The sequence below is a fragment of the Lepidochelys kempii genome, chromosome 2 (assembly GCF_965140285.1).
Source record: "Lepidochelys kempii isolate rLepKem1 chromosome 2, rLepKem1.hap1, whole genome shotgun sequence".
In the NCBI taxonomy this organism is placed as follows: Eukaryota; Metazoa; Chordata; order Testudines; family Cheloniidae; genus Lepidochelys; species Lepidochelys kempii.
The window spans coordinates 238,239,262-238,265,374 of record NC_136381.1 but is presented as its reverse complement, the minus strand read 5'-3'; the positions used below and the strand labels follow the sequence as shown (position 1 = coordinate 238,265,374).

The 26,113-nt window shown below is 37.3% G+C and overlaps 1 protein-coding gene and 1 long non-coding RNA gene across 5 annotated transcripts in view; one reads left to right on the top strand and one right to left on the bottom strand.

Moving 5' to 3' along the window:
- Window positions 1-26,113, top strand: part of MPP7 (MAGUK p55 scaffold protein 7) — a 337,776-nt gene that overhangs the window by 293,719 nt on the left and 17,944 nt on the right. For all 4 annotated transcript variants that reach the window (XR_013635439.1, XM_073334350.2, XM_078851842.1 and 1 more), the window contains 3 exons: window positions 8,449-8,619; window positions 17,866-17,946; window positions 25,801-25,894. Coding sequence is in view for 3 of the 4 variants with exons in the window: in XM_073334350.2 (XP_073190451.1) it covers window positions 8,449-8,619; window positions 17,866-17,946; window positions 25,801-25,894 (346 nt within the window). In the remaining variant the exon portion in view is untranslated. The remainder of the gene's footprint in view (window positions 1-8,448; window positions 8,620-17,865; window positions 17,947-25,800; window positions 25,895-26,113) is intronic.
- On the bottom strand, window positions 8,209-14,997 carry LOC140907732 (uncharacterized). Its single transcript, XR_012157603.2, has 3 exons — window positions 13,810-14,997; window positions 11,561-11,640; window positions 8,209-9,369 (listed from the first exon to the last, which is right to left on the bottom strand). It is a non-coding gene; the product is annotated as an uncharacterized LOC140907732 (long non-coding RNA).

Genomic DNA, 26,113 nt, shown 5'->3' with positions numbered 1-26,113 from the left:
CTGTTATAATAAGAGGTAACCTATTAGTGGCCCAATATGTCTCTTACTCCTGATTGTCAGAGGGAAGTGTAAATATTTGTAAACATACACAGTAATACATAGTTACTCATTTTGATGTTTTATTGTGATATAGCTCCTGTTGTCTTAAGTATGTAATATACAATATTGTTCTCTTATTAGACAAAATTTCAAGAGCACCTAATGCTTTTGCTGATGAAGACTTTTTTCCTACATGATATTTCAGCTCTTGACTTTTGGCTGGCAAATCTTCCTAGGCAAAGCAAAACAGAACGGCTTCAAAGTGTTCTTGAAAAGAGAGATTTGAAAAGACTTGTGGTTGTCATCTTATTCAGAGTCAGAAAGTCATCTTTTTGTACTGCATACATATCTTCTGCCCTATATATTTTTTCATAACTAGTTAAATGGTTCTAAAAATAAAAACACTGAGGTGGTTTTTTTAAATTTACTTTAAGGCTCTTAAATCTCAATCACCTCATAAGTTTGCCAGCTGCCCCTTTTTGAAGAAAGAAAAGGAGTACTTGTGGCACCTTAGAGACTAACGAATTTATTTGAGCATAAGCTTTCGTGAGCTACAGCTCACTTCGTCGGATAGCTCACGAAAGCTTATGCTCAAATAAATTGGTTAGTCTCGAAGGTGCCACAAGTACTCCTTTTCTTTTTGCAAATACAGACTAACACGGCTCTTACTCTGAAACCTGTCTTTTTGAAGAAGACATTTTTACTGTATTCCTCTTATTCTCAGTCACCTATCCTAAGGTATCTAGATGAACATATTGCCTACTAAATGCAATCATAGTTGACTAGTTGTAATTTGCTAATGATACCCCATAAAACTGCTTCTGAAGGTTATTAAAAAGTAAATATGCATATGTGGGAAGTGTAATGGGAGACATGGGGGAGAAATTCCGTGTTTCCAGAAATTCACTAGCAACACAATATAAATAATTTATATAGATCTATTGAGAGCATCCCTTCTTTTTCTCTCCTGAACACTTGCCTTCAGGGTGGATTGATTTAAATCAGAGTGGTTTTAATAATCCGTTTTAATCATGATTTAAACCAGCAAGTAGCAAACCTTGATTTAAATAATCTATTTTAATCTTGTTATGTATTTGTATTTTTTAGTTACTTCCCAATGAAAGGTTGATTCTCATTAGATTGTAACCATTAAAATGTTGATTTTCAACTAACTGGCCTTTACTCTAAATTTGATACTTTTTTGTTAACCTGGATAACTGTATCAATACACGCAATCAAGTAGCTTAACATACATTTATTCATAATATTAATTATTACAATTTTATTGTGTTACAAAAATGGTGAATGATGCTTTTGTTTACTAAATGATTAATTGTGTATTCCTGATTTTTGTCACCCTGCATTTGGATGAAAATTGGATTTCAGTTAAAAAGGCACAAAAATTAAAATTGCTTAGAATCATAGAATCATAGAATATCAGAAAGGCAGGGTTGGAAGGGACCTCAGGAGGTCATCTAGTCCACCCCCCTGCTCAAAAGCAGGACCCGTACCCAATTAAATCATCCCAGCCAGGGCTTCTTTATTAGTTAAATAAAACTACCTTAAATGTGCTGGATACAGATGAAAAAGTAAGTTTAGCAAAACATGGTTTTGCATTTAAAACTGATGGGTTAATTAAAGAAGGGAAGTATGATCTATAGATAGTGAATTGAACTGATTGTTTATGTACTCCATGTCCTTCAAAATTTTAATCCTAGTAGATCTAATCATATCACACCTCATCTTTATTCATAGATTACAAGATTCATAGATTTTTCAATTCCCAATCAGTTTCTCAATTTTGAGTTAACTAGTCATTGAATTGAACTTGCTAAATAAATTAAAATGAAGAAAATAATCTCTCTGCACCTGCAGGAAAAAAAATATGGTGATAAATAATGGTCAGCATGGATTTGTCGAGAACAAATTATGTCAAACCAACCTAATATCCTTCTTTGACAGGTGTGACAAAGTTCCTGCTCTACCTTGGTGGGTCTTGCGCTTATTGGCAGATTTGCTCGCCTTGGAGCTTCACGGCAGCCCTCAGTTTGGCCGTTTTTCTGAATTCACGGTCTAGGTCGACGACTCCTGTGTCTGACCAGGAGTTGGGAGGATTTGGGGGGAACCAGGCCCGCCCTCTACTCCAGGTTCCAGCCCAGGGCCCTGTGGAATGCAGCTGTCTAGAGTGCCTCCTGGAACAGCTGTGCGACAGCTACAACTCCCTGGGCTACTTCCCTATGGCCTCCTCCCAACACCTTCTTTATCCTCACCACAGGACCTTCCTCCTGGTGTCTGATAATGCTTGTAGACCTCAGTCCTCCAACAGTCCACGTTCTCACGCTCAGCTCCTAGTGCCTCTTGCTCCCAGCTCCTCACATGCACACCACAAACTGAAGTGAGCTCCTTTTTAAAACCCAGGTGCCCTGATTAGCCTGCCTTAATTGATTCTAGCAGCTTCTTGATTGGCTGCAGGTGTTCTAATCAGCCTGTCTGTTTTAATTGTCTCCAGAAGGTTCCTGATTGTTCTGGAACCTTCCATGTTACCTTACCCAGGGAAAAGGGACCTACTGAGCGTGGGGCTAATATATCTGCCTTCTATTACTCTTCTATAGCTATCTTGCCCGACCCTGTCACACAGGATAACAAACCTTGTGGATGGGGAGAAACAGTAGATGTGATATATCCCAACTTCAGTAAGGCTTTTGATAGTGTCTCATATGACCTTCTCATAAGCAAGCTAGCCTAGACAAACCTACTATAAGGTGGGTACACAACTGGTTGGAAAACCATACTCAGACTAGTTATCAATGGTTCACAGTCAAGCTGGAAGGGCATATCTAGTGGGATTCTTCAGGGATATGCCCTGGGTCTGGTTCTGTTCAGTATCTTCAGAAATGGCATAGAGAGTACACTTATAAAGTTTGTAGATGATATCAGCCTGGGAGGGGTTGCAAGCACTTTCGTGGACAGGATTAGAATTCAAAATGATCTTGACAAACTGGAGAAATGGTCTGAAATAAATAGGATTAAATTCAGTAAGGACAAATGCAAAATGCTACTTAGGAAGGAAAAGGCAATTACACAAATATAAAATGGGAAATGACTGTCAAGTAAGGAGCACTGCAGAACAAGATCGGGAGGTTAAAGTGGATCACAAACTAAATATGACTCAACAATATAATACTGCTGCAAAAAAAAAAAGCAAACCTAATTCTGGAGTGTATTAACAGCAGTGTTTTAAGCAAGGCATTAGAAGTATTTCTTCCACTCTGTTCAGCACTGATAGGCTTCGACAGAAGTATTGTGTCCAGTTCTGGGCACCACCCTTCAGGAAAGATATGGACAAATAAAGGAAAGCCAGAGAAGAGCAACAAAAATGATTAAATATCAAGAAAACATAAACCTATGAGGAAATATTGAAAAAACTAGATTTATTTATTTTGGAGAAAGGAAAACTGAAGGAGACCATGATAACAATGTTTATGTATGTAAAATGTTATAATAACGAGGGTCATAAATTGTCCTCCTTATCCACTGAGGACAGAACAAAAAGCAATGATCTTAAACTGCAGCAAGGGAGATTTAGGTTAGACATTAGGAAAAGCTTCCGAACTGTTAGGGTAGTTAAACACCGGAAAAAGTTACCTAGGAAGATTGTGGCATCTCTGTAAGTGGAGGTTTTTAAAGAACAGATTAGACAAACACCTGTCAAGGATGGTCTCTAGATAAAACTTAGTCCTGCCTCAGTGCAGGGGACTGGACTAGATGACCTGTCAAGGTTTTTTCCAGTTCTGTATTTCTAATTCTGTGTACTGCTTGAATATTGTTTTTTATTTAAATGATTTTAATAGATTTAAGTAAGTTTAGGCCTTAATATAGGTTGTCATAATTTTAAATTCAAATAAATTTATTTAAAAAAATTTTAAACAAAAGAATTCAATTTAAATAAAATCAATTTTTAATTTTTTTAAAACATTTTTTTATCCATGCTGCTTTCATTGTTTTCAAAAGATGCATAAGGTAACCTTTACTATGTTTATATACAGTACTACTAGGTGGTGACCGTTTGCAAATGTAAGAAATAAAATTCATACAGATGAACTAAAGGTGACAAGGCAATCCATCTGTGTTTAGTATTTAAATTTCTACAGTTATACAGGGCCATTACTAGCATATTACAGATAAGTCTGTCTTTGTAACAATTTACCTAAGTTTATCCCTAACTCTTGTAGAAATAATTTAAAATACCTATCTAGGCATTTCTGTCATGTTCACCATCATAATATCATCATGAATTTCCCTTTTCAGCATCCTTAAGAGGTAGGGAAGTATTAATATTCTTATTTCACAGGTGGAGAAATAGTAAATGATTTGCCCAAGGTCATGCAAAAAAATCTGTAGCAGAGTTGGGAATGGAACTCAAATTCCCTGTGTCCCATTGCAGTGTCTTAAAGGATGACGTAAAATGGGGGAAACTGGCATAAAGAAGCTATTAAAGGATTTTTAAACATTTTTTTTACTGATTGATTTTTACATAAGAAATTCAGATTTTTTTCTGTCCTGGAGGACTGAGATGATGGGAGATTTGATGATATCCCAATAGTTGAGTGTGATAGCTGAACAAATAAAGGGAGCAGGATTTTAATCAGATTGTGCAAAACTTTTATAACATACTCAATTTCTAATTCATATTTTGGATAAAGGATATCTTTGTTAAAGTTTCAACATCCTGACCTTTCAGATGGGGCATGAGAACTCATAATAGATATGCTGTGAGACATCTAGCAGATCCTCCAGCAAAACCAGGGAAAACCAGAGGTATGATAGTCCCAATATTTTGAGGGTAAAGAACAAATGAGGGATAGGGAGAGGTGAGAGTTTATTTAATTTTGCATATTTTCAGGATTTCATTATTAGAACAAAAAGGGAAGTTTAAAAAACAACCAGCATAATCTTAAATTTTTCAAATGTTTTGCGGGTCACCTTTAACCACAAAACCATCCATCCTCTGGAGATCTCGGAACTGTGTTTTCTGGCAAAATGTATATGCTAGCAAACTTTTAGTATAGTGGGAAGAATTCATTTCTGTTTGTGTGAAAAGATAGTACAGGAGAATTTTCAGGTATTTTAAAAGTAGCTTTGGTATACTTAGGTTTGGGGTTTTTTAGATTACAGCTCAGGAAAATAGTTAACCTTGTTATTTTTCTGTATCTTTAACATTATTTTTAGAGTCTGAATGCAGTTTACTATGTCTGTGACATTAAATCAGCAAAATATCGGTGTGCCATGATTGACTTCGCTTTAGAACCGAACCAGTCACCAGAGACATTACTGTGTACCAAGTTGTATTACATTACCAATACAATAGCAGTGCTTTTACAGTAGAAATCTTTTTAAACTAAAATAACTTTTCAAAAAAGAAAAGGAGTACTTGTGGCACTTTAGAGACTAACAAATTTATTACAGCATAAGCTTTCGTGAGCTACAGCTCACTTCGTCGGATGCATACAGTAAAAAATGTAGTGGGGAGATCTTATACACATAGAGAACATGAAACAATGAGTGTTACCATACAGACTGTAACAAGAGTGATCAGGAAAGGTGAGCTATTACCAGCAGGAGAGCATGGTGTGGGGGGGTGAACCTTTTGTAGTGATAATCAAGGTGGGCCATTTCCAGCGGTTTACAAGAACAGTAGGAAGAGAAATAAACAAGGGGAAATAGTTTTACTCTGTGTAATGACACATCCACTCCCAGTCTTTATTCAAGCCTAAGTTAATTGTATCCAGTTTGCAAATTAATTCCAATTCAGCAGTCTCTCGTTGGAATCTGTTTTTGAAGTTTTTTTGTTGAAGAATTGCCACTTTTAGGGCTGTAATCGAGTGACCAAAGAGATTGAAGTGTTCTCTGACTGGTTTTTGAATGTTATAATTCTTGATGTCTGATTTGTGTCCATTTATTCTTTTGCGTAGAGACTGTCCAGTTTAGCCAATGACCTAAAAGTGGCATATTTTGTGTATGTATTGGTAATTTCTCTAGTACAGTCAAATAATGAAATTAGCATGGCACTGTGGCCATCCAGTTCCTAAAACCACAGAAGATAGGGTACAACTGTAAAAATCTATTTAAAAGAATTAATCTTAATGAGAAATTTATAAAGTAACGATAAAAGGTGGAATAATTACCTTTCATACCCAGGTTTAGTGGATCCAGGCTGCAGCTGTGATACTGTCATATTATTCTGCTATTGATGCTCATGGAGTTGTACCAATTTAAAAATCTTTTAAAAACCACACGAAACTTCCATCAGCTGCAGTTAAGCACTATGGGCACAACACTATACATAAAATTTTAGGTCAGTTAGGATTACAAAAATATGATAGATTATAATTGAAAATATGTTTAATAGGAAATGTCATCCTAACTTAGCAAATTTCATTATACAGTATGTGTGAAATGGAGCTACAGTACCCATGTTTGATCATGTTGTGAGATTTATCTAATGGTGTGTTTTTATTTTCAATTAGGGCTGTCAGTTAATTGCAGTTAACTCAGCGATTAACTCAAAAAAAAATTAATCGCTGTTTTAATTGTACTGTTAAACAATAGTAGAATACCAATTTACATTATTATAAATATTTTTGGATATTTTTCTATATTTTTAAATATATTGATTTTATTTACAACACAGAATACAAAGTTTACAGTGCTCACTTTATATTATTTTTATTACAAATATTTGCACCGTAATAAAGATAAGAAATCATATTTTTGAATTCACCTCATACAAGTAGTGTAGTGCAATCTCTTTACTGTGAAAGTGCACAAGTGCAGTGCACAAATGTAGTATTATTTTTGTTACATAACTGCACTCAAAAATAAAATAATGTAAAACTTTAGAGCCTAAAAGTCAACTCAGTCCTACTTCTTGTTCAGCCAATCGCTAAGACAAACAAGTTTGTGTACATTTATGGGGTCGTGCATGTAATTACCCACCCTGTAATGTACTTCACAATAAAGAGATTGCACGACAGTACTTGTATAAGGTTAATTGAAAAATCTATTTCTTTTGTTTATTTTTTTACAGTGCAAATATTTGTAATAAAAATAATATAAAATAAGCACTGTACGCTTTGTATTCTGTGTTGTAATTGAAATTAATATATTTGAAAATGTAGAAAACATTAAAAATATTTAAATAAATGGTATTCTATTCTTGTTTAACAGTACAATTAAAAATTGTGTTTAATCACAATTATTTTTTTAATTGTTGAGAGCCCTATTTTCAATGTATTTGGGAGAGATCATGTAACGCGGATGGACCTTGGTCATCGGCAGGCAGGATCGAACCTGGGACTTCTGAAGCTTAGGGTGTGAGCCAAAAGCCACATCGCTATTAGCTAAGGCTGTAGCAGACTCATCAATCTCTAGCTGAACTAGGTGCCACTAGAGGGGACACAGCATGACACCAAGCAGGCTTCCCCTAGCTGAGGAAGCGCATCCCGAGCTTCAGAGACTTCCCCGTTGATATCCTGGATGAGCACCCACTTGTAATGCTGACAGATCCCAGTCATCGCAGGTGAGATCAAACCTGTGACCTTTGAAGCTTAGTGTGTGAGCCTCTACTGCATGAGCTAAAAGCCACATAGCTGTTAACTAAGGCTGTGGCAGACTTATCAATCTCTAGATGGGCTCAGTGCTTTGAGAGGGGTCAGACCGCCACACCAAGCAGGCATGGGTTACGTTTGCATACGCTATTTTTAAACTTCCAGTTATGGTAGAGCAGCATTGAGCCAAGGTCATAACATTGTTTGAAGGCAATGATTTTATTAACTCTTATGCCCCTGTGCCCTGCTGCCACAATATATATTATTTTAAGTGTCTACATCCCATGACAATTCAACTGGGATGCGTCAGAGATGGTATATGACTCAGGACTGAATGTATGTTTTCCTTATATCTGTTAATTTATGCAGCATTCAAGAAGTTAATTGTGTTATCAGTTTATTGTAATTATTATAGAGCTTGTTTCGATTGACTTCAAAAAATTGCTTTTCCCCCTAAATCAAAAATAGTAAAATTAATCATTTCATTTATTGGGAATATCATATTTTAAGTTGAAATGACTGCTGTATTGTAGTTTAGGACTTTAACAATTTGGAGGTAATTTACATTTTTGTCTGGAAATCTTTTCTGGACCCTAAGGACCTGGTTTCTCAAAAAATGCATTTGAAATTTCGTATCTATTTTGTGTGTGTGCAGCTAATGTGATTGCTCATGGAAATAGCCAGTTTGCAGTTTCTTAATTAGTCATTTCCCCCTCCCCACTTTTCCCTGCCTGGAAATTAATCTTTTCTGGACTTTTCAGATATTAAATTGCTTAGTTTAAAAAAAATCTTGTTGTTGCAGCTGGTTTTAGGAGAAGCTTTCGTCTTAGCAGAAAAGATAGAAAGACAAATAAATCCATGTATGAATGCAAGAAGAGTGATCAGTATGATACAGCAGATGTTCCAACGTATGAAGAAGTTGCACCATATCGACGACAGCCTAATGAGAAATACAGGCTTGTAGTTTTGGTTGGTAAGTTTTTTTAATGTCTAAATCAGGAATCTAGAGTAAATATTAGTGCAATAATCTTACAGAAGTTTAAAATTTAACTTTTCTGTCTCTCAAACTGCAAATTTTAATTATCTAGAATATTATGTTGCTGCGGTTGCTCATAATTTCTCATCTTTTTTTGGTGGTTTGAGTTTTGGAAAACTGCAAGTGAAGAGCTATTTGTGCATCATATAGTATGAGAAATACTGTCAACCCACTAATCAAAATATACAGATAAGCTGTAATGTAACCTTGATCTTATTGTTCTTTAAAATTGTGCTAAAGTCCTGAAACTAAATCTTATTTTGGTGCAATGAAGACTCCTTATGTGGCTGCAACTTTACCAACAGAATATAGCTTGCAAAGAAATTTCCTGAGCATCTAGTTCTTTGTGTGAAGAACTGGACTCCAACAAGGGACCCTCTCACTATCTTACCACTCATATCTCATGTCCCACTTGCTCCCTGTCTAGGCTTAGGATAAGCTATGACCACAACATGCCTTATTACCACAGAGTTCCAGAATACATCAGTTAAGTGTCTTGGCCATTCATCCCCAGTATGCTGAACAAGGCTTTCACTGGACTATTGGTCAGAAATATGTCCAAATCTATCTCAAACCAATGAACCAGGGTGTCCAGAAACATTTCTGGGCACCCGTGTGCAATTAGGTGTCACCACTCCACCGGAATGCTGGATCCTCTTTATCTCCCAAGGCTGTAAACTTGTCCTCCTGGAAATGAGAAGAAACAATTTCATTGTCAATGTCTGGGATATCGTAAAACGGGCTTATTGTTAAGTGCGTTAACCTGCACTAGTTGCCTGATCCTTGGGGATTTGCTAGACTGTCTATTGGTTAGCTGTCATACCAGAATAGGACCCATTTGTTTCAGAAGTTCTCTTTTCCATATTGGACCTATTCTGGTCACCAGAAAGAAAGGTTAGTTATTCACTTGTTCCAAAAATTGCTCCCAGATAATTGTATTTCACTTCTGATAAACAAGTAAAAAGATTTGGCCTTCTGGCACCTGAAATTGTTACAGCCAAGTGCACACAATTCTCAGGCTAGGACAGTGACTTGACTTGTGAAATTCAGATGATCTGATCAGTTATTGCAGCTGTTGCAGGGCTAACTTCTATATCTCATGGACGAGTTGAACTAGTGAGTTGGATTTCTTGACCAGAGAGCTGGCCTCTGTGTTCAGTTCAGTACCGAAGAGTTGCACAGCTTTTTTGCTAGTGCCTGGAATGCTCCCAAGATGTGCTTTTGCCCAACCCTGTTTTCTAGCAAATTAAAAAAAAAAAAATCATGGTTGTGAGTAGAAAAGTCTCCAATATCACTTTCCACTCCAAAAAGGGTCTGAATCTCACAAATGTCAAACTTTATGTGGAGCAGCAGTCTTATAAAAAATATTTCTAAAAAAGAAAAGTCCAATGATTCAAAAACAGCAAGGAGAATGAAAGGAGGCAGAGCTCTGACTTGATGTTGCATTTTGCCAAAAAGGCCTACTTCCTGAAGGCCCTAACTGTAATGACAGTGGAATCAAAGGAGTGGCAGTCTTGAGTATAATCCAGGATCAATATAATCACTGACAGAGCCCAGCATACAAGCACTAGTGAACCTGCTAGTGTTCACCAGGGGCCTTCTTCAGAATCAACCCCGAAGAGAATGTACACACCTAAGATTATCTTTACCCAGGCAAACAGTGCAATCAGGACTTGTCCTTATTTAAAATTTATTGTATTCACCAATCATTCAGAAATGTGTTGAGATCTTCAAACCTCAAATTGTTACAACATGTACATCTGCAAATGGAAAAATGTGCTGTTAGATTATTTTTCTATTTTGTAAAAACCTCAAGGTTCTGAGGGTTTTAAGCCTCAACTCCCAGAAAGATTTGATTTTCATAGAGGACAAAACTTTGCAGAAACCTTGTGTCTACAATATAAAGGATCGGGCAATACTCAGCAAAAAAACCCAATCCTGAAAATCTCACGCATGGGATTAGTTCCATTGACGTCAGCTGGTGGTTTTTATATTTCTTTATAGAACCATACACTCGCTGAATGTATGGGACTACCCACTTGAGTGATGGTTGCAGTAACGGACCTATATATTATAGCTATCCTGATTTCAATAAAGTATTTTTTGGATTTAGATAACCCTCTGACTATGGCAAACAAAGTACATTGAGTTTTGGATATTGGCAAAAAATATAACAATGCAGCACTACAAACATTAAGCAGAATTATTTAACATTTTTTTGCAATGGTTCTGGAAAAGTCCTTCTCCAAGTGTGATGTAAAAGTGAAAAGTTAATTGTATTTTTGCCATTTAGCCATTTTGTTCAGTTGCAGTTCCAGTTAAATTCCTTACCTTACATGGAAGTCTGAGGGTACATTTTTAATCAGCTGGCAGTGCAGACAGATATTAATGGTTAAGGCACTAGAGCTGGAAAAATATATGGCTGTGCTAAAACACTGAGCTCTACATAAGTGTTCTTGAAGAGAAGTGAGGTGATCTGAGGAGATTAGGGATTTTCAAGACTTTGTAGGGTGCTGGTGTCTGCTGCTGCAGTATGACTCCTCCAAGGAGCAGTAGCCATCTTTAGGCTGCCCCTGGTGGTTATAACTTCATCAGAGTGCATGGGTGGGAGGAAGCTTCTGGACCCATTTCTCTGCTAACTCCCCTGGATGCTCATATACTGACACTCATGTACTGAGCATCTTAATTTTACCTTCTTAACTGGCCTGCCTAATTTCCAGACCAGATAGGCCCTCAGTCCATGGCATAATGAAATCCTCAAGCCTTGCACAGAGTCCTCAGGCACTCCTGCAGGCCCAACTCCCATCTATTGGGAAGGTTTGATGTCCTTTCCCAGGAATTAGGCATCTCTTCCTGGGATTTAAGGATGGAAACTCACCACTGCCGTCCAGTGATTTTAATACTGTCCTGGGAGGCTAATCTGTTCCTTTGGCCAGGCCATCACTGAAATTACCAATTCTGTGAAAAAGCAAGAAACAAAAATGGAATCTGATTAAACTCACCCTGGTCTTCTTAAGAAAAGTCCACAAAACCCACACAAAACTAATGTGTCTGTAATCAAGATAAAGAAAGCACATAAAAGTACAAAGGAACAAAGCTATACCCTGTATTACAATAAATAAGTAAATTGAGGGGAGGGTGGATGAGAGGTGGAGCAGTTTCTTCTGTGGGCTGATGGGTGCCTCAACAGCCAACTCTGGTGACTGATATAAGTATCAGGATTGTCCAGGTGCAGACATTTTACTAGGAAGGAGCTGCAAACAGGTACCAAGATGTGGCCTTGGATCTGGTTTAGACCTACCTCATAATCTGGCACTAGCAGTGTTTTTATAAAAGTTTCTTAAGGGTATGTAATTAAAATGCATTGCTTCAGTCTCTTTTTAGAAACTGTATTGCATAAATCCAATTTAAAATAGAATGATATGTTAACTTACTATTTTCAAAGGTAACCAGAGCATCGGTTTCACTACTTTTTGTTTCTTTTGCAGTAGCATATAGGTTGATGCTTCATTAGTAAAGTTTTCTCTACTATTAAAGCAGCAGAGCAGATGAAATATGACCCTCTGTCAGGAACTGTTATGAACTGTTGAGTGGCTGTGTTTTTATAAAAATCATGTCCAAGGGAGCATTAAATTTAGTTTTTAATTAACAGTTTTGTCACCCTCCAGCACTAAAATTCAGTCATCTACTACTGTAATCACTGTAAGATTGTGGGCTATATACAACAAGTAATAACATCAAGTTGACTTTACACTTACACCAACAGAAAGTGCAGTGCAAAAGTGTGATAAGTAGATTTTTATAACGAATTATATATGTTTGATTTGAGGAATACCTAGAGATTTCATTTGATTTTTGCTGTCATAAATCAAATGAAAGTGTGCTTTCTCAGTAGCAAAAGCAGTTCAGAAATTTATTGTAGACTTCAGTAATTCTGATGATGTTCTCTGGATATTAGGAGCAGTTTGTCTGGCCAATACCATAAAAATGTCTTGGGTGAAATGTGGAAAAATAGCACGGTTAAGTAATACAGGTATAGTAGAAGCAAACACATTTTAAAGACTTTGTGTGTGCCAGTAGGAGCATTCTGTGTAACATGTCAAATATAATTTTGATATATGCCAGAGAACACAAGGAAAAATAATTAAATTAAAGCAGTAATTGGTCAGGGCAGAAAATGTCCAGTATGTTGCACTATGACTGGAAGCATAATTTACAGTTGGAAGCTGTTTAAAAAAAGAAAAAAACTGCCAATTGGAGATTTCAGCTGACTTGATCTAACATTATTCTAGTTTACAAAATGCAAGTTGTAGGCATGATAGCTTTTATTCCTATTATGTGTTCTCCTAAAACATAAGTATTTTAAAATGAGTTCAATTATACTGGTTAGTCAGCGTGTTGAGCTCTTTCTCCATTGATTTCATATCTGCTTCCTACAAGTGTTTACCCATGAGCGAAGTTCTACACTTCTTTGCGGTTAAAAACACTGGCCCTTTTCTTATGTGTGTCCAGAAGGATGGAAGGTGACTAAATTACTTTTTCAATCTTTTTTAGAAGTTATGGGCAGGACCACAATTCAGGAAAACTTCCCTAATCAGGGAAGTACTTAAAACATACTTTCCTGAATGGGAGACTATACTGAATACTTCAGAGAATCAAACTTTGTTATAGCAAGGACCACATCTTAATAGAAACGTCAATGGAAAATGATCCATGTCAATTTTCGAGATCCCCTCTCCTTCTTTTTGTGATCATGTAATGTCCCAATGGCAACTATAGCAATTGATATATGGAATAGTAATATAGGAAAATGTTTACTGTACTTTTATTTGACATAAATGTGATGTATCAACTGGAAATGAGAATAACCATGTGATCAGCCAGTCCACTATGGACCACCACCAAACGATCCATCTATCACCAGCAATTCTCAGCCCACTGCTCATAAGCTACTCTACCTACACCTCATTGATCCCTTCCCTCCCCTCCCCTCCCCTCCCCTTCCTTTTTTAATAAGAATTCTGAATATATCTTATTAACAGTAGGATAAGCATCAGTCAGCCCTACAGTTGAGATGCTGGCAACTATTGTAATCTATAATATTTTTTACATTGGAAATTGACTTACATTAATGGGAAAACACTTCAGTCCAGTTAAATGAGGCTTCTGCTTCAGTAAGTGTTTGGGCAAGACCAATACAGATGTCATGGTCTCTACATGCCAGTGTGGAAGTGCCAGGTCAGGTCCAGCCCGTCCCCAGCTAAACCTGCGACAGGGCTTCTTAAGTGGATGCTGCTTTTTCTTGGCTCCTGCTAGCGGTGGTGCTGGGATGGCTTGGGGCTAAGTTGTCACTGTTTCCCTGATAGTATGCTGGGGCCATCATCAGAATAAAGAGGAACCTGAAATGTAAGCAAAGGAGCATGGAATGGAAAGGCTTCTGTATTGGTCTGCTCTTCAGCATATCATCAGAAAGCAGACACCATGTTTGTACTCCTCATGCCTGACCTCTGTGGAGCCACCGGGAGAGATAAAGATGGTTGCTGATGGGTCTGTCCCCATGAGGGAGAGTGGCTCCTAGCTCTCTCCACTTACCTTGAAGATCAGAAAAGTGTAGCAGTCTGTTTTAATGCCCACCACCCACATTTGGGTCTTTGGTTCGTCTTCATTCCTGTAGAAGCCCAGTAAAGCTTCTGTAGGAACACCATTAGCTTGCCCTTCCCCCCGTCCCTCTCAGCCCAACTGTTTCACTTCAACCAGCTGGAGGGGAAGAGAATGATCCAGGAGCAGCAGCCTCCATTTAAGTCACCCTGCCTCAGGGAGGCCAGGGTAATGTGGTGGTACTGTCTGATTTGCATAGAATGTGACATTTGCATTGTCCCTGGTATTGCCCCTGCGGCACCAGTTTGACCTCTCTCATTCATACTTCATTGAACGGCAAATCTAGAAATGCCCTCTCGTTGCTAGTTGTAGTTACTGAAGCACAAATTAGTGAGGTTCTACCTTAATATCTCTTATCTCGTGAGATCTAAAAATGTTACACTTGACAAACATAAACAGCCATAGCAATTTAGCAACCAACTGTACAACAAAGATGGTAAAGTGAAAGTTTAGCTTTTGAAGCAAATCTCTGTTTCTGAAGATTGTCGTGGGAATTTAGCAGTCTAAGCAGTGAAGTCAGCACCCTAGTTTTTACTGAAAGACACCTTTCCTCCTTACCTCCCAAACAAATATGCTGCATGTAGCTCAACATCTCTGCTTGGGAAGAATGAAGGGCTGAGTTGACCTTGCTGGGTTTTGAGCCTGGGTAGGCTTAGTCCAAAGTTTTGCCCACAGTGGGTTAAAACATTATTTCTATTTTTCTTCAAACACGTGTGCCTGGTATGAGTCTTAGAACATAAGAACGACAATACTGGGTCAGACGAAAGATCCATCTAGCCCAGTATCCTGTCTTGTCAACAATGGCCAGTGCCAGGTGGCCCAGAGGGAATGAACAGACAGGTAATCATCAAGTGATCCATCCCGTCTCCCATTCCCAGGTTCTGGCAAATAGAGGCTAGGGACACCATCCCTGCCCATCCTGGCTAATATACATTTATGGACTTATCCTCCATGAATTGATCTAGTTCTTTTTTGAACCCTGTTATAAGTTCAAATAATTTGTGGCTCAATCCTGCAAATGCCTATGTCAATGGGTATGTCTACACTTTGAGCTGGGGGTTTAATTTCCAAATTGAAGAGAGATACCTGTGCTAAAAATAGTGTGCTAAAAATTTTTAGTGTGCTAAAAATAGTGTGTGGTCATGGCAATGCAAGCAGTGAGAGAGGCTAGCCACCCCGAGAGCACTAGGAACATACTCGGGTTGGCTAGCCCATAATGCTGCTCCCATTGCTGCAGCTACACGGTATTTTTAGCTCACTGCTTGACCAGAGCTAGTGCAGGTATGTCTCCTTGAACAGGGAATTACCCCATCAACTCAAAGTGTAGACATACCCAGTGAGATACAGTCATAAGGACTAGGCATAGCAGTAGGTGTGTGCTAGATTGGACCTTTAAGTAGAATGATTCAAAATGGGTCAGTAATTGACATGAATATTCTCATTTTTTTCTTAAAATTGTTGTCAATAAATAGAATGGATGATCATTCAGTTTTAGAAAAGTTCATTTGATTGATTGCACCAAAGCAAAAATTTCCTGGAATAAACATTACTAGCATTCCACTCAAGAACCTGTTGTTTTTTTAAATCCTGATGCTTCACTCCCTTCCTGCTGGGTTTAAATTATTTATTCCCAAGTATATAATTTTTAGAAGCATGCCTCTTTCTTTTCATTTTAACACAACCAAGAACATTCAGAGTAGAATTGTGCATTTTACTCAGGAAATATAGTATAATAAAAATAAGAATAGACAATATACTCATCATTGCCGTTGCTAATTAGGTATCCGTTCTCTGTGTGTGTGTCTGTTACAGTTACAAATGGTAGCAATTGCACAAAGAAAAAAATAACTCTGGAAATTCTGAAAAGTAGCCACTGAAACAGAAGAATCTACAGCTTTCATAGCTGTATTTTATAGCGACACAGAAAATGGTGGGTGGGGATGAGAGACAGCTAGTAGTTGGTTTTTTGGTCTGGAAACAGATTGCTCTGTTTCCTGAGCATCTGTCACACAGTAAGTGAAACCTGAGTTCTTATATATAAATAGAACTAAAAGCATACCATTGATTTGACAGTATGTAGGCTGAGGAAATAACATTTGTGTATAAGGAAGATGTCTTGCTTAAAAAAAAAAGTATAAAACAGATTTTTCTACTTCAGCTCTTACTGATCCTTTCAGTCTGCTACACTAATCAATCTGACATGCATACAGAATTTTAATTACCTTTCCTATAAAACCTTACTTGCTTAAGTAAGTATAATACTAATAATTATAGACAAAATTTAGAAAATACCTAATGCTATTAGCACCATGACACATTACATTTTTTGACAGACATGCACCAGTAGATGCTGTTGTACATCACATTAAATAAACATTTATATATAAACTGATAGATTAATTTGCTGGCAGGTCAGAGATGGGACTTGAAATGTAGTTGTGTGTTTAACTTATGTAAACATATAAAAAGTTGTAAATGCAATAACACTAAGTTTTTACAGAGAGACCATGGTTTTGGAGTGGTAGAAAGCGTATGGTCTTCATCTTTGTGTCTTGCTACACACGAGAGGTGGGTAATCAGTCATTCTTGATAATTATTACTAGAAGGTTCTAGAGCTTCATTCTCAACTCCAAGTACTTAATCTTATTAGCAGACTATGGATGGAAGCCCAGAAAGGGCTCCAAGTTCCATTAAAATATGTATCAGGTTGTTACTTCATTTTTTTTACTTTATAAAATGTTCCGAATTATAAAAGCTCAGAGCACATATACAACTTCTGCTATAATGTCAAGATCCTTCCCCAAACTCACAAATATCACCTTCATTTTCTGTGGGTTAAACTTCAGTTAATTCTCTCTCCTCCAAGTCCAAATCTTGATCACACACTGAGAAAGCACTGCCACTCCACCATCTGGATCTGATGAAAACAGAGCTGTAGATCATCCATATCCTAATGATACTACAATCCAGATCTCCCCCAAAGGTGTCTTGCACAAATTGGATAGGATGAGTGACAGAATGGAACCCTCCATTATCGATCTCTTGGAGCGAATGAGGGATTACCCAAAACCACCCTTTAAGACCTCAGAGAGAGAGAAAACCAAAACCAGTTGAAACCACGATCCCAGATAGGATCCATAGGCAGATCAACAAAATTTTGTATATAATACTATTGAAAGTTGCTGACAGACCTAAAAGAACCACTATGGCATCTCTCTTTCATTTTGTAGGAGATCAATGGGACCACTATCTCCATGCCAAAAGCCAGAGACTCCCAACATCAGAGTTGGCTTGACTCTACTTCTTCATTAACATTTCCCAAGGAGAGAAAGGTTAAAGATAGTGATATCTGGCAATTAAATTTTCTGAAATTTGTCTAAATACATCCTAGAAGAGGCTGTATCCATGGGCAACTCCAAAAGGCTCAGATTACCTGTTCTTCCATTGGGTAGTCTCACATTGACCAGTTATAATACCTGAACGCAAGAGAGAATTTCTCTTTGAAAACTGTAATTTATCTTCCAGGTCCTGTGGGTGTAGGGTTGAATGAACTTAAACGAAAATTGTTGATCAGCGATACCCAGCATTATGGTGTAACAGTGCCGCGTAAGTAGAAATGCATTTTGTGAGGTCCTCATGCTGTATCAGTTTTTTTTATTCTTATGTTAACCTAAGGTCAACATTGTCAAACATGGATGCATAAACCCATATTTAGGCACCTAAATTAGTGTCATAAATTTTAAACATCTAATCTGCTGCATCTATGTTTTGAATAAACGTTGATGAAACCCACTAGAAAATTTTGGCCCAGATTCTGGTGCAGTGCATTTTTCAGTATAAATTTGATGTCAACAATGATTTTTAGTAAATGAAACTCCCATTTAAAAGCTCCAGTTTGGGGGAGCAAAATCTTACAGGGACAATGGGAGAATTCACACCACACAGACCTGATTGTTTCTTGCATATATTCAGAGATTGGTGCGTGGTGATATACAATGGAGAGTTTCCCCAGATTATTAGCTCCCAGAATGGGAAAGTTTTTCTTGTAGAGCAGCATGTTATCTCTGCTCTGATATAACTGTCAGATAATCATAGGCAATATGACAGATAAAGAGTGATGGTAGAAGCAGTTCTGACCTGTAAATATGTCATTCAAATACCTAATATTTTGGCAATATAAAATGCATCAAGTCTTACAAACCTGAAACCTGTTGGGATGATTGCCACTATTGGAATGTTAAAATCAGTGGTTATAACCTCTTTAGGAAGGATCAAATGGGCAAAAGGGGAAGTAGAGTGGCACTCTGTCAAAAATGGCATTACCTGTTTCCAAGTCACTGAGAAATTGGAAAAAATGATCTTCAGTGCATCTGGATCCATGTCCTAACAGTTAATGTATAAGATGAGGTATTGGTGTCTGCTACAGACCATCAAATCACACTAGAGAACAGGATGATTGCCTCTTTACACACCTATCTATAATGTGTAGGGGAAAATAGTTGTGTAATAAGAGGGGACTTCAATTTGAGTGACATATGCTGGAGGTCTCATGCTGCCAGTACTAAAACATCCTTGTAATTTCTAAACATTATAGATGACAATTTCCTAACTCAATTATGGCCGCCAACATGGGGATTTTATATTAGACCTTGTCTTAACAGATGAAGAGGAACTCATCACAGAACTAAAAATTAATGATAGTTTTGGTAGAAGTGATTATGTCTTTATCACATTTACAAATGTATATACATGGTGCTTAAATAGGGACAGCTTCACAAAGCTGAAAACAATTATGAGCCAAATCAGCTGGCAGGAAGAATTTAATAAAAAAATGTGAATGATGACTGGGAATAATTTAAGAACACCTTGCTTGCTAGATTCCCAAAAAGCCACAATCAAGGAAGAAGGCCTGTACTGGTTTAAAAAATGACCTGATTTAGAGGGGAAGTGAAGACAACTTTGTATGTGTAATAAAACAAACGGTAAAAAGGGGAAGTTGATCAATAATATAAATCAGAAGACAAGAATTGTAGAAAATTGACAAAGGGATACAAGGAGAAATCTTTGGCCAGCAGAGTTAAAGACAATAAGAAAGAGATTTTTAAATATATTAGGAACAAAAAGAATCCTGACAATGATGTTGGTCCATTACTAGATGGAAATGGTAGAATTATCAATAATAATGCCAAAAAGGCAGGACTGTTCAATAAATATTTCTTTTTTATTTGGGGGAAAATAACAGATAATATGGTGATAACACTCTTTCCATTTCATTAGTATCCCTAGAAGATATTAAACAGAAGCTACTAAAGTTAGACATTTTTAAATTCGCACGTCTGGATAACTTGCATACAAGAATTTTAAAAGAGCTGATGGAGGGGCTTGCTGGACCGCTAATATTGATTTTTCAATAAGTCTTAGAGTGCTGGAGAAGATCCAGAAGACTGGAGGAAAACTAATGTGCCAGTTTTTTAAAAGGGTAAATAGGATGATTTTAAAAGGGTAAATAAGGTAATTGTAGGCCTGTTGCCTGACATTGATCGCAGGCAAGATGATGGAGTGGCCGATACAGAACTTGATTAATAACAAACTAAAGGAGGGCAAAGTAATAAATGCAAATCAGCATGGGTTTATGAAAAATAGATCCTGTCAAACTAAGTTGATATCTTTCTGTGATGAGGTTACAAGTTTTGGTTAATAAAGGTAATATTGTTGATGCAATATTCTTTGACTGCTCTAGGCGTTTGACTTGGTACTGCATGACATTTTTATTAAAAACCTAAACCAATATAAAAATAATATAGCACACATTAAATGGATTTAAAATGGCAACTTGTTAGGTCTCAAAATGTAATTGTAAGTGAGGAATCATCATCGAGTGGGTATTTTTCCAGTGGGGTCCTACAGTCATGGCCCTATGCTATTTAACATTTTTATCAATGACCTGAAAGGAAACATAAAATGATCACTGATAAAGTCTCTGGATGACACAGAAATTGAAGGAGTGGTAAATAATGAAGAGGACAGGTCTCTGATTTAGACCAATTTGTGTCACTTGGTAAACTGAGTGCAAGCAAACAATATGCGTTTTAATATGGCTAACTGATAAATGGCCTAGTGGATAGGGGGGAAGCAGTAGAAGTGATATGTCTTGATTTTCATAAGGCTTTTGACACAGGATCACATGACAGTCTCATAAACAAATGAAGGAAATGCAATCTCAATGAAATTACTACAAAGTGTGTGGACAGCTGGTTGAAAGACTGTTCTCAGAGTAGTTATCAATGGTTCGCTGTTAAACTGGGAGTGCACATCTAGTGGGGTCCTGCAGGAGTCAATCCTGGGTCCATTTGCAGGTGACACCAAGCTGGGAGAGGTTGCAAGTGCTTTGGAGGACAGGTTTCAGATTCAAAATGACCTTGACAAATGGGAGAATTGGTCTCGATTCAACAAGATGAAATTCAATAAATATAATGCTATGTACTTCACTTAGGAAGGAAGGAAAAATCAAATGCAGACCTACAAAATGGGGAATAACTAACAAGGATCTGGGGATTATAGTGGATCTCAAATCGAATGGGAATCAACAATGTGTTGCAGTTGTGAAAACAGATAATATTCTGGGTTGTATTAATGGAAGTGTTGTATGTGAGACACAGAGGTAATTGTCCCACTGTATTTGGTACTGTTGAGATCTTCGCTGGAGTACTGTGTCCAGTTCTGGGTGCCACACAGTCTGAAAGGTGTACAAATTGGAGAGTGTCCAGAGGAGAGCAACAAAAATGATAAAAGATTTAGAAAACCTGATCTTTAGGAAATGTATGTATGTTTGTTTTTTAAAAAGATCATATTTAGTCTTGAGAAAAGAAGACTGAGGGAACCTGATAAGTCTTCAAATATGTTCATTTAATATGTCATAAAGAGGATGGTGATCAATTGTTCTTCATGTCCACTGAAGGTAGAACAAGAAGTCATGTGCTTAATTTGCAGCAAGGGAGATTTAGATTAGATATTAGGAAAAACTTTCAAACTGTAAGGGTAATTGAGCTTTGGAATAGGCTTCCAAGGGAGGTTATGGAATCCCCATCACACAGTTTGGACAAACACATGTCAGGGATATGGTCTGGGTTTACGAAGTCCTGCCTCAGACTGGGGGCTGCACTTGGTGATTCTGAGGTCCCTTCAAACACTACATTACTATGATTTTATGAAATGTAAATGTATACATCTAGAACAAAAAATGTAGGCCATACTTATTGTAGGAAGCAGTGACTGAAACAGATTTGGTGGTCAAGGTGGATAATCAGCTGAACATGAGCTCCCAGTGTGATATTATTGTCAAAAGAGTCAATGTGATCCTGGGAGGCATAAATGGGAATCTCAAGTAGGGGTAGAGAGGTTATTTTACCTTTATATTGGGTACTGGTGTGACTGCTGATGGAATACTATGTACAGTGTTTCAGAGTAACAGCCGTGTTAGTCTGTATTCGCAAAAAGAAAAGGAGTACTTGTGGCACCTTAGAGACTAACCAATTTATTTGAGCATAAGCTTTCGTGAGCTACAGCTCACTTCATCGGATGCATACTGTGGAAAATACAGAAGATGTTCTTATACATACACACCATGAAAAAATGGGTGTTTACCACTACAAAAGGTACCCCACCCCCCCACAAACCCACTCTCCTGTTAGTAATAGCTTATCTAAAGTGCTCACTCTCCTTATAATATGTATGATAATCAAGGTGGGCCATTTCCAGCACAAATCCAGGGTTTCACAAGAACGTCTGAGGAACGGGGGAGGGGGGGTGTAGGTAGGAAAAAACAAGGGGAAATAGGTTACCTTGCATAATGACTTAGCCACTCCCAGTCTCTATTCAAGCCTAAGTTAATTGTATCCAATTTGCAAATGACTTCCAATTCAACAGTCTCTTGCTGGAGTCTGGTTTTGAAGTTTTTCTGTTGTAATATCGCAACTTTCATGTCTGTAATCGCATGACCAGAGAGATTGAAGTGTTCTCCTACTGGTTTATGAATGTTATAATTCTTGATATCTGATTTGTGTGGACACAAATCAGATGTCAAGAATTATAACATTCATATATATGGATATATATATATCAGAAAGTTAAAGGGTGACTTGATTACAGTCTATTAGTATCTACATGGGGAACAGATATTTAATAATGGGCTCTTCAGTCTAACAGAGAAAGATATAATATGATCCATAACAACATAAGAATGGCCGTACTGGGTCAGACCAAAGGTCCATCTAGCCCAGTATCCTCTCTTCTGACAGTGGTCAATACCAGGTGCCCCAGGGGGAATGAACAGAACAGGTAATCATCAAGTGATCCATCCTCTATCGCCCATTCCCAGCTTCTGGCAAACAGAGATTAGGAACACCATCCCTGGCTAATAGTCATTGATGGACCTATCCTCCATGAACTTATCTAGTTCTCTTTTGAAACCTGTTATAATCTTGGCCTTCACAACATCCTCTGGCAAGGAGTTCCACAGGTTGACTCTGCGTTGTGTGAAAAAATACTTCCTTTTGTTTGTTTTAAACCTGCTGCCTATTAATTTCATTTGGTGACCCCCTAGTTCTTGTGTTACGAGAAAGAGTAAATAACACTTCCTTATTTGCTTTCTCCACACCAGCCATGATTTTATAGACCTCAATCGTATTTCCCCCCCCTTAGTCGTCTCTTTTCCAAGCTGAAAAGTCCCAGTCTTATCTCTCCTCATATGGAAGCCATTCCATACCCTTAATCATTTTTGTTGCCCTTTTCTGAACCTTTTCTAATTCAGTATGTCTTTTTTGAGATGGGGCGACTGCATCTGCACGCAGTATTCAAGATGTGAGTGTACCATGGATTTATATAGCAGCAATATGATATTTTCTGTCTTATTGTCTATCCCTTTCCTAATGATTCCCAACATTCTGTTCGCTTTTTTGACTGCCTCTGCAAATTGAGTGGATGTTTTCAGAGAACTATCCACAATGACTCCAAGATCTCCTTCTTGAATGGTAACAGCTAATTTATACCCCCCATCATTTTATATGTATAATTGGGATTATGTTTTCCAGTGTGCATTACTTTGTATTTATCAACACTGAATTTCATCTGTCATTTTATTGCCCAATCACTCAGTTTTGTGATGGCTGGAAGTTGAAGCTAGACAAATACAAATGGGAATTCAGGTGTAAATTTTTAACAGTGAGCATAATTAACTACTGGAACAATTTACCAAGAGTCGTGGTGGATTCTCTATTACTGACCATTTTAAAATAAAGATTGGATTTAAAAAAAATAATGCTGTTGGAATTATTTTGGGGAAGTTCTATGGCCTGTGTTATACAGGAAGCCAGACCAGATGATCACAGTGGAATGTGATCTGGCCTTGGAATCTGTGGATGAATTGAAGTGTTGATTTTTTTCAAATCTGATCAATTAATGTAATTTATAAACACTGGATTAATATTAACACCATCAATGCAATGCTATGTTATGCTCATGGAACAGTTCATAAGATTGGCGGGGGGGGGAGGGGATGGGCGGACATGGTATTTACCATAAAATAACGCATTTAATAAAGTGGGTTTAACCTGAAGCTAATGCTCTCCAGCAACCACACAACAAAAACACTAACCCAGCCAAAATGCCAACTCTGTCCACATATTTATTCAAGTGACACCATCATAGGACCTAATCACATGAGCCACACCATCAGGGGCTCGTTCACTTGCACATCTACCAATGTGATATGTGCCAGCAATGCCCCTCTGCCATGTACATTGGCCAAACTGGATAGTCTCTGCGCAAAAGAATAAATGGACACAAATCTGACATCAGGAATCATAACATTCAAAAACCAGTATGAGAACACTTCAACCACTCTGGCCATTCAGTAAAAGATTTAAGAGTGGCAATTTTGCAACAGAAAAGCTTCAAAAACAGACTCCAACGAGAAACTGCTGAGCTTGAATTAATATGCAAACTAGATACCATTAACTTGGGTTTGAGTAGAGACTGGGAGTGGCTGGGTCATTACACATATTGAATCTATTTCCCTAAGTTAAGTATCCTCACACCTTCTTGTCAACTGTCTAAATGGGCCATCTTGATTATCACTACAAAAGTTTTTTTCTCCTGCTGATAATAGTTCATCTTAACTAATTAGCCTCTCACGGTTTGTATGGCAACTTCCAACTTACCTGTATGTGTATATATATATGTCTTCTTACTATATAATCTGTTCTATGCATCCGATGAAGTGAGCTGTAGCCCACAAAAGCTTATGCTCTAATAAATTTGTTAGTCTCTTAAGGTGCCACACGTACTCCTGTTCTTTTTTCAGATACTCAACTGATTGATGAACATGCAATCATCTACACAAGATTTTTCTCCCCACAAAATTGATATTTTTCATCAAGCAACTTTGTGTCTCCAAAGTTTTGCTTTTCAATTGCTCATCAAAACTTGAGGAAAGGGGGTCACTTTCAAGTGAAACTTAGTGATTGCAAAATTTCAAGTGGAAGTGGGACCATCTTTGAAATGTGTTTTTTTTTTATGTTCGCCAAAGAAGAAGAATATGACAAAAATACTTTGTATGTGTGTCTTTGTCTATATATCCGTGAGTTGGTGATATAGCGTACATGACAGCATGTTACAAAGGTTTTACAGGTATGAGTTTGGAATGGTCACATTAGTCATAAGTGAGTGAGTTACACTGGTAATAAAAACCTTTATACCACACCATTAAGCATTTTGTCTCATTTATACCTAATTTTATAGAAAAACTATTACTTGATGCTTGAGAGGAAGTAAAAATTGAATTAAAAACTCATAAGCCACCTAGTCTATTGTGCAAGGCTGTAGATGGGGAGAAAGAGGAATTCCTTTCTGGCCACCAGAGGCAATCAATCAGCTCCTAAAATATGAAACATAAATTTCCATTGTATTACTATCATACCTTACATACTGTAGCTGCAAATGTTGTTAATGATCATAACATTATTTGGCTCTCTGATAAATCCAGTCACTAAACATCATTTGCCTTGATAGTTCCCTGTGCCAATGAATTCCACAAATTCCTTTTATGATGAATTGTGGCAGAGGGAACGGGTTTGTTCTAAATTGCTGCTCATTTAATTTTTCAACAGCCTCTTTGTTCCCCCTTTAGTTAACTTTTCCATTAGTAAATAAAATTGATAATCTGTTATTTATGTCCAATCAGGTTTTCTTGTACTTGCCTTAGGCTCAATCCTGTGACATGCTGAGTGCAGCCTTCAAGATGCTGAGCACACTCAACTCCTTTAGAAACCTGTATAAGATAAGAGCAATCTGCACCGCACAGGATTGGGCCCTTTATATTTTTCCTGAAACTGGTTTGTTTTTAAAAAAAGCTTTTTGTGTGTGTTTTTATGTATTTATTTATTTATTTTTATGAAACCACAGACACAACTAGAGCAAGAAGAGGCCAAGAAAGTGATGGTGTCGAGTACATTTTCATTTCCAAGCACTTGTTTGAGACAGATGTACAGAATAACAAGTATGTTGAAACTAACTAGAGCCATAGTCAAACAATGGTTTAATTGTGAAGTTTTTGTAGTTTGTTTTTATGTAGTAATTTAAAATGGGTATAGTCTGCATTGATTTTAAAACATGTTAAAGTATAATGTCTAAACAGTCAGCACTGCAATTTCTGCAGATTGTTGAAACAAAATAAAAGTAATGTGAACAGAACGTAATCAGTTTTAAACCACCTAAT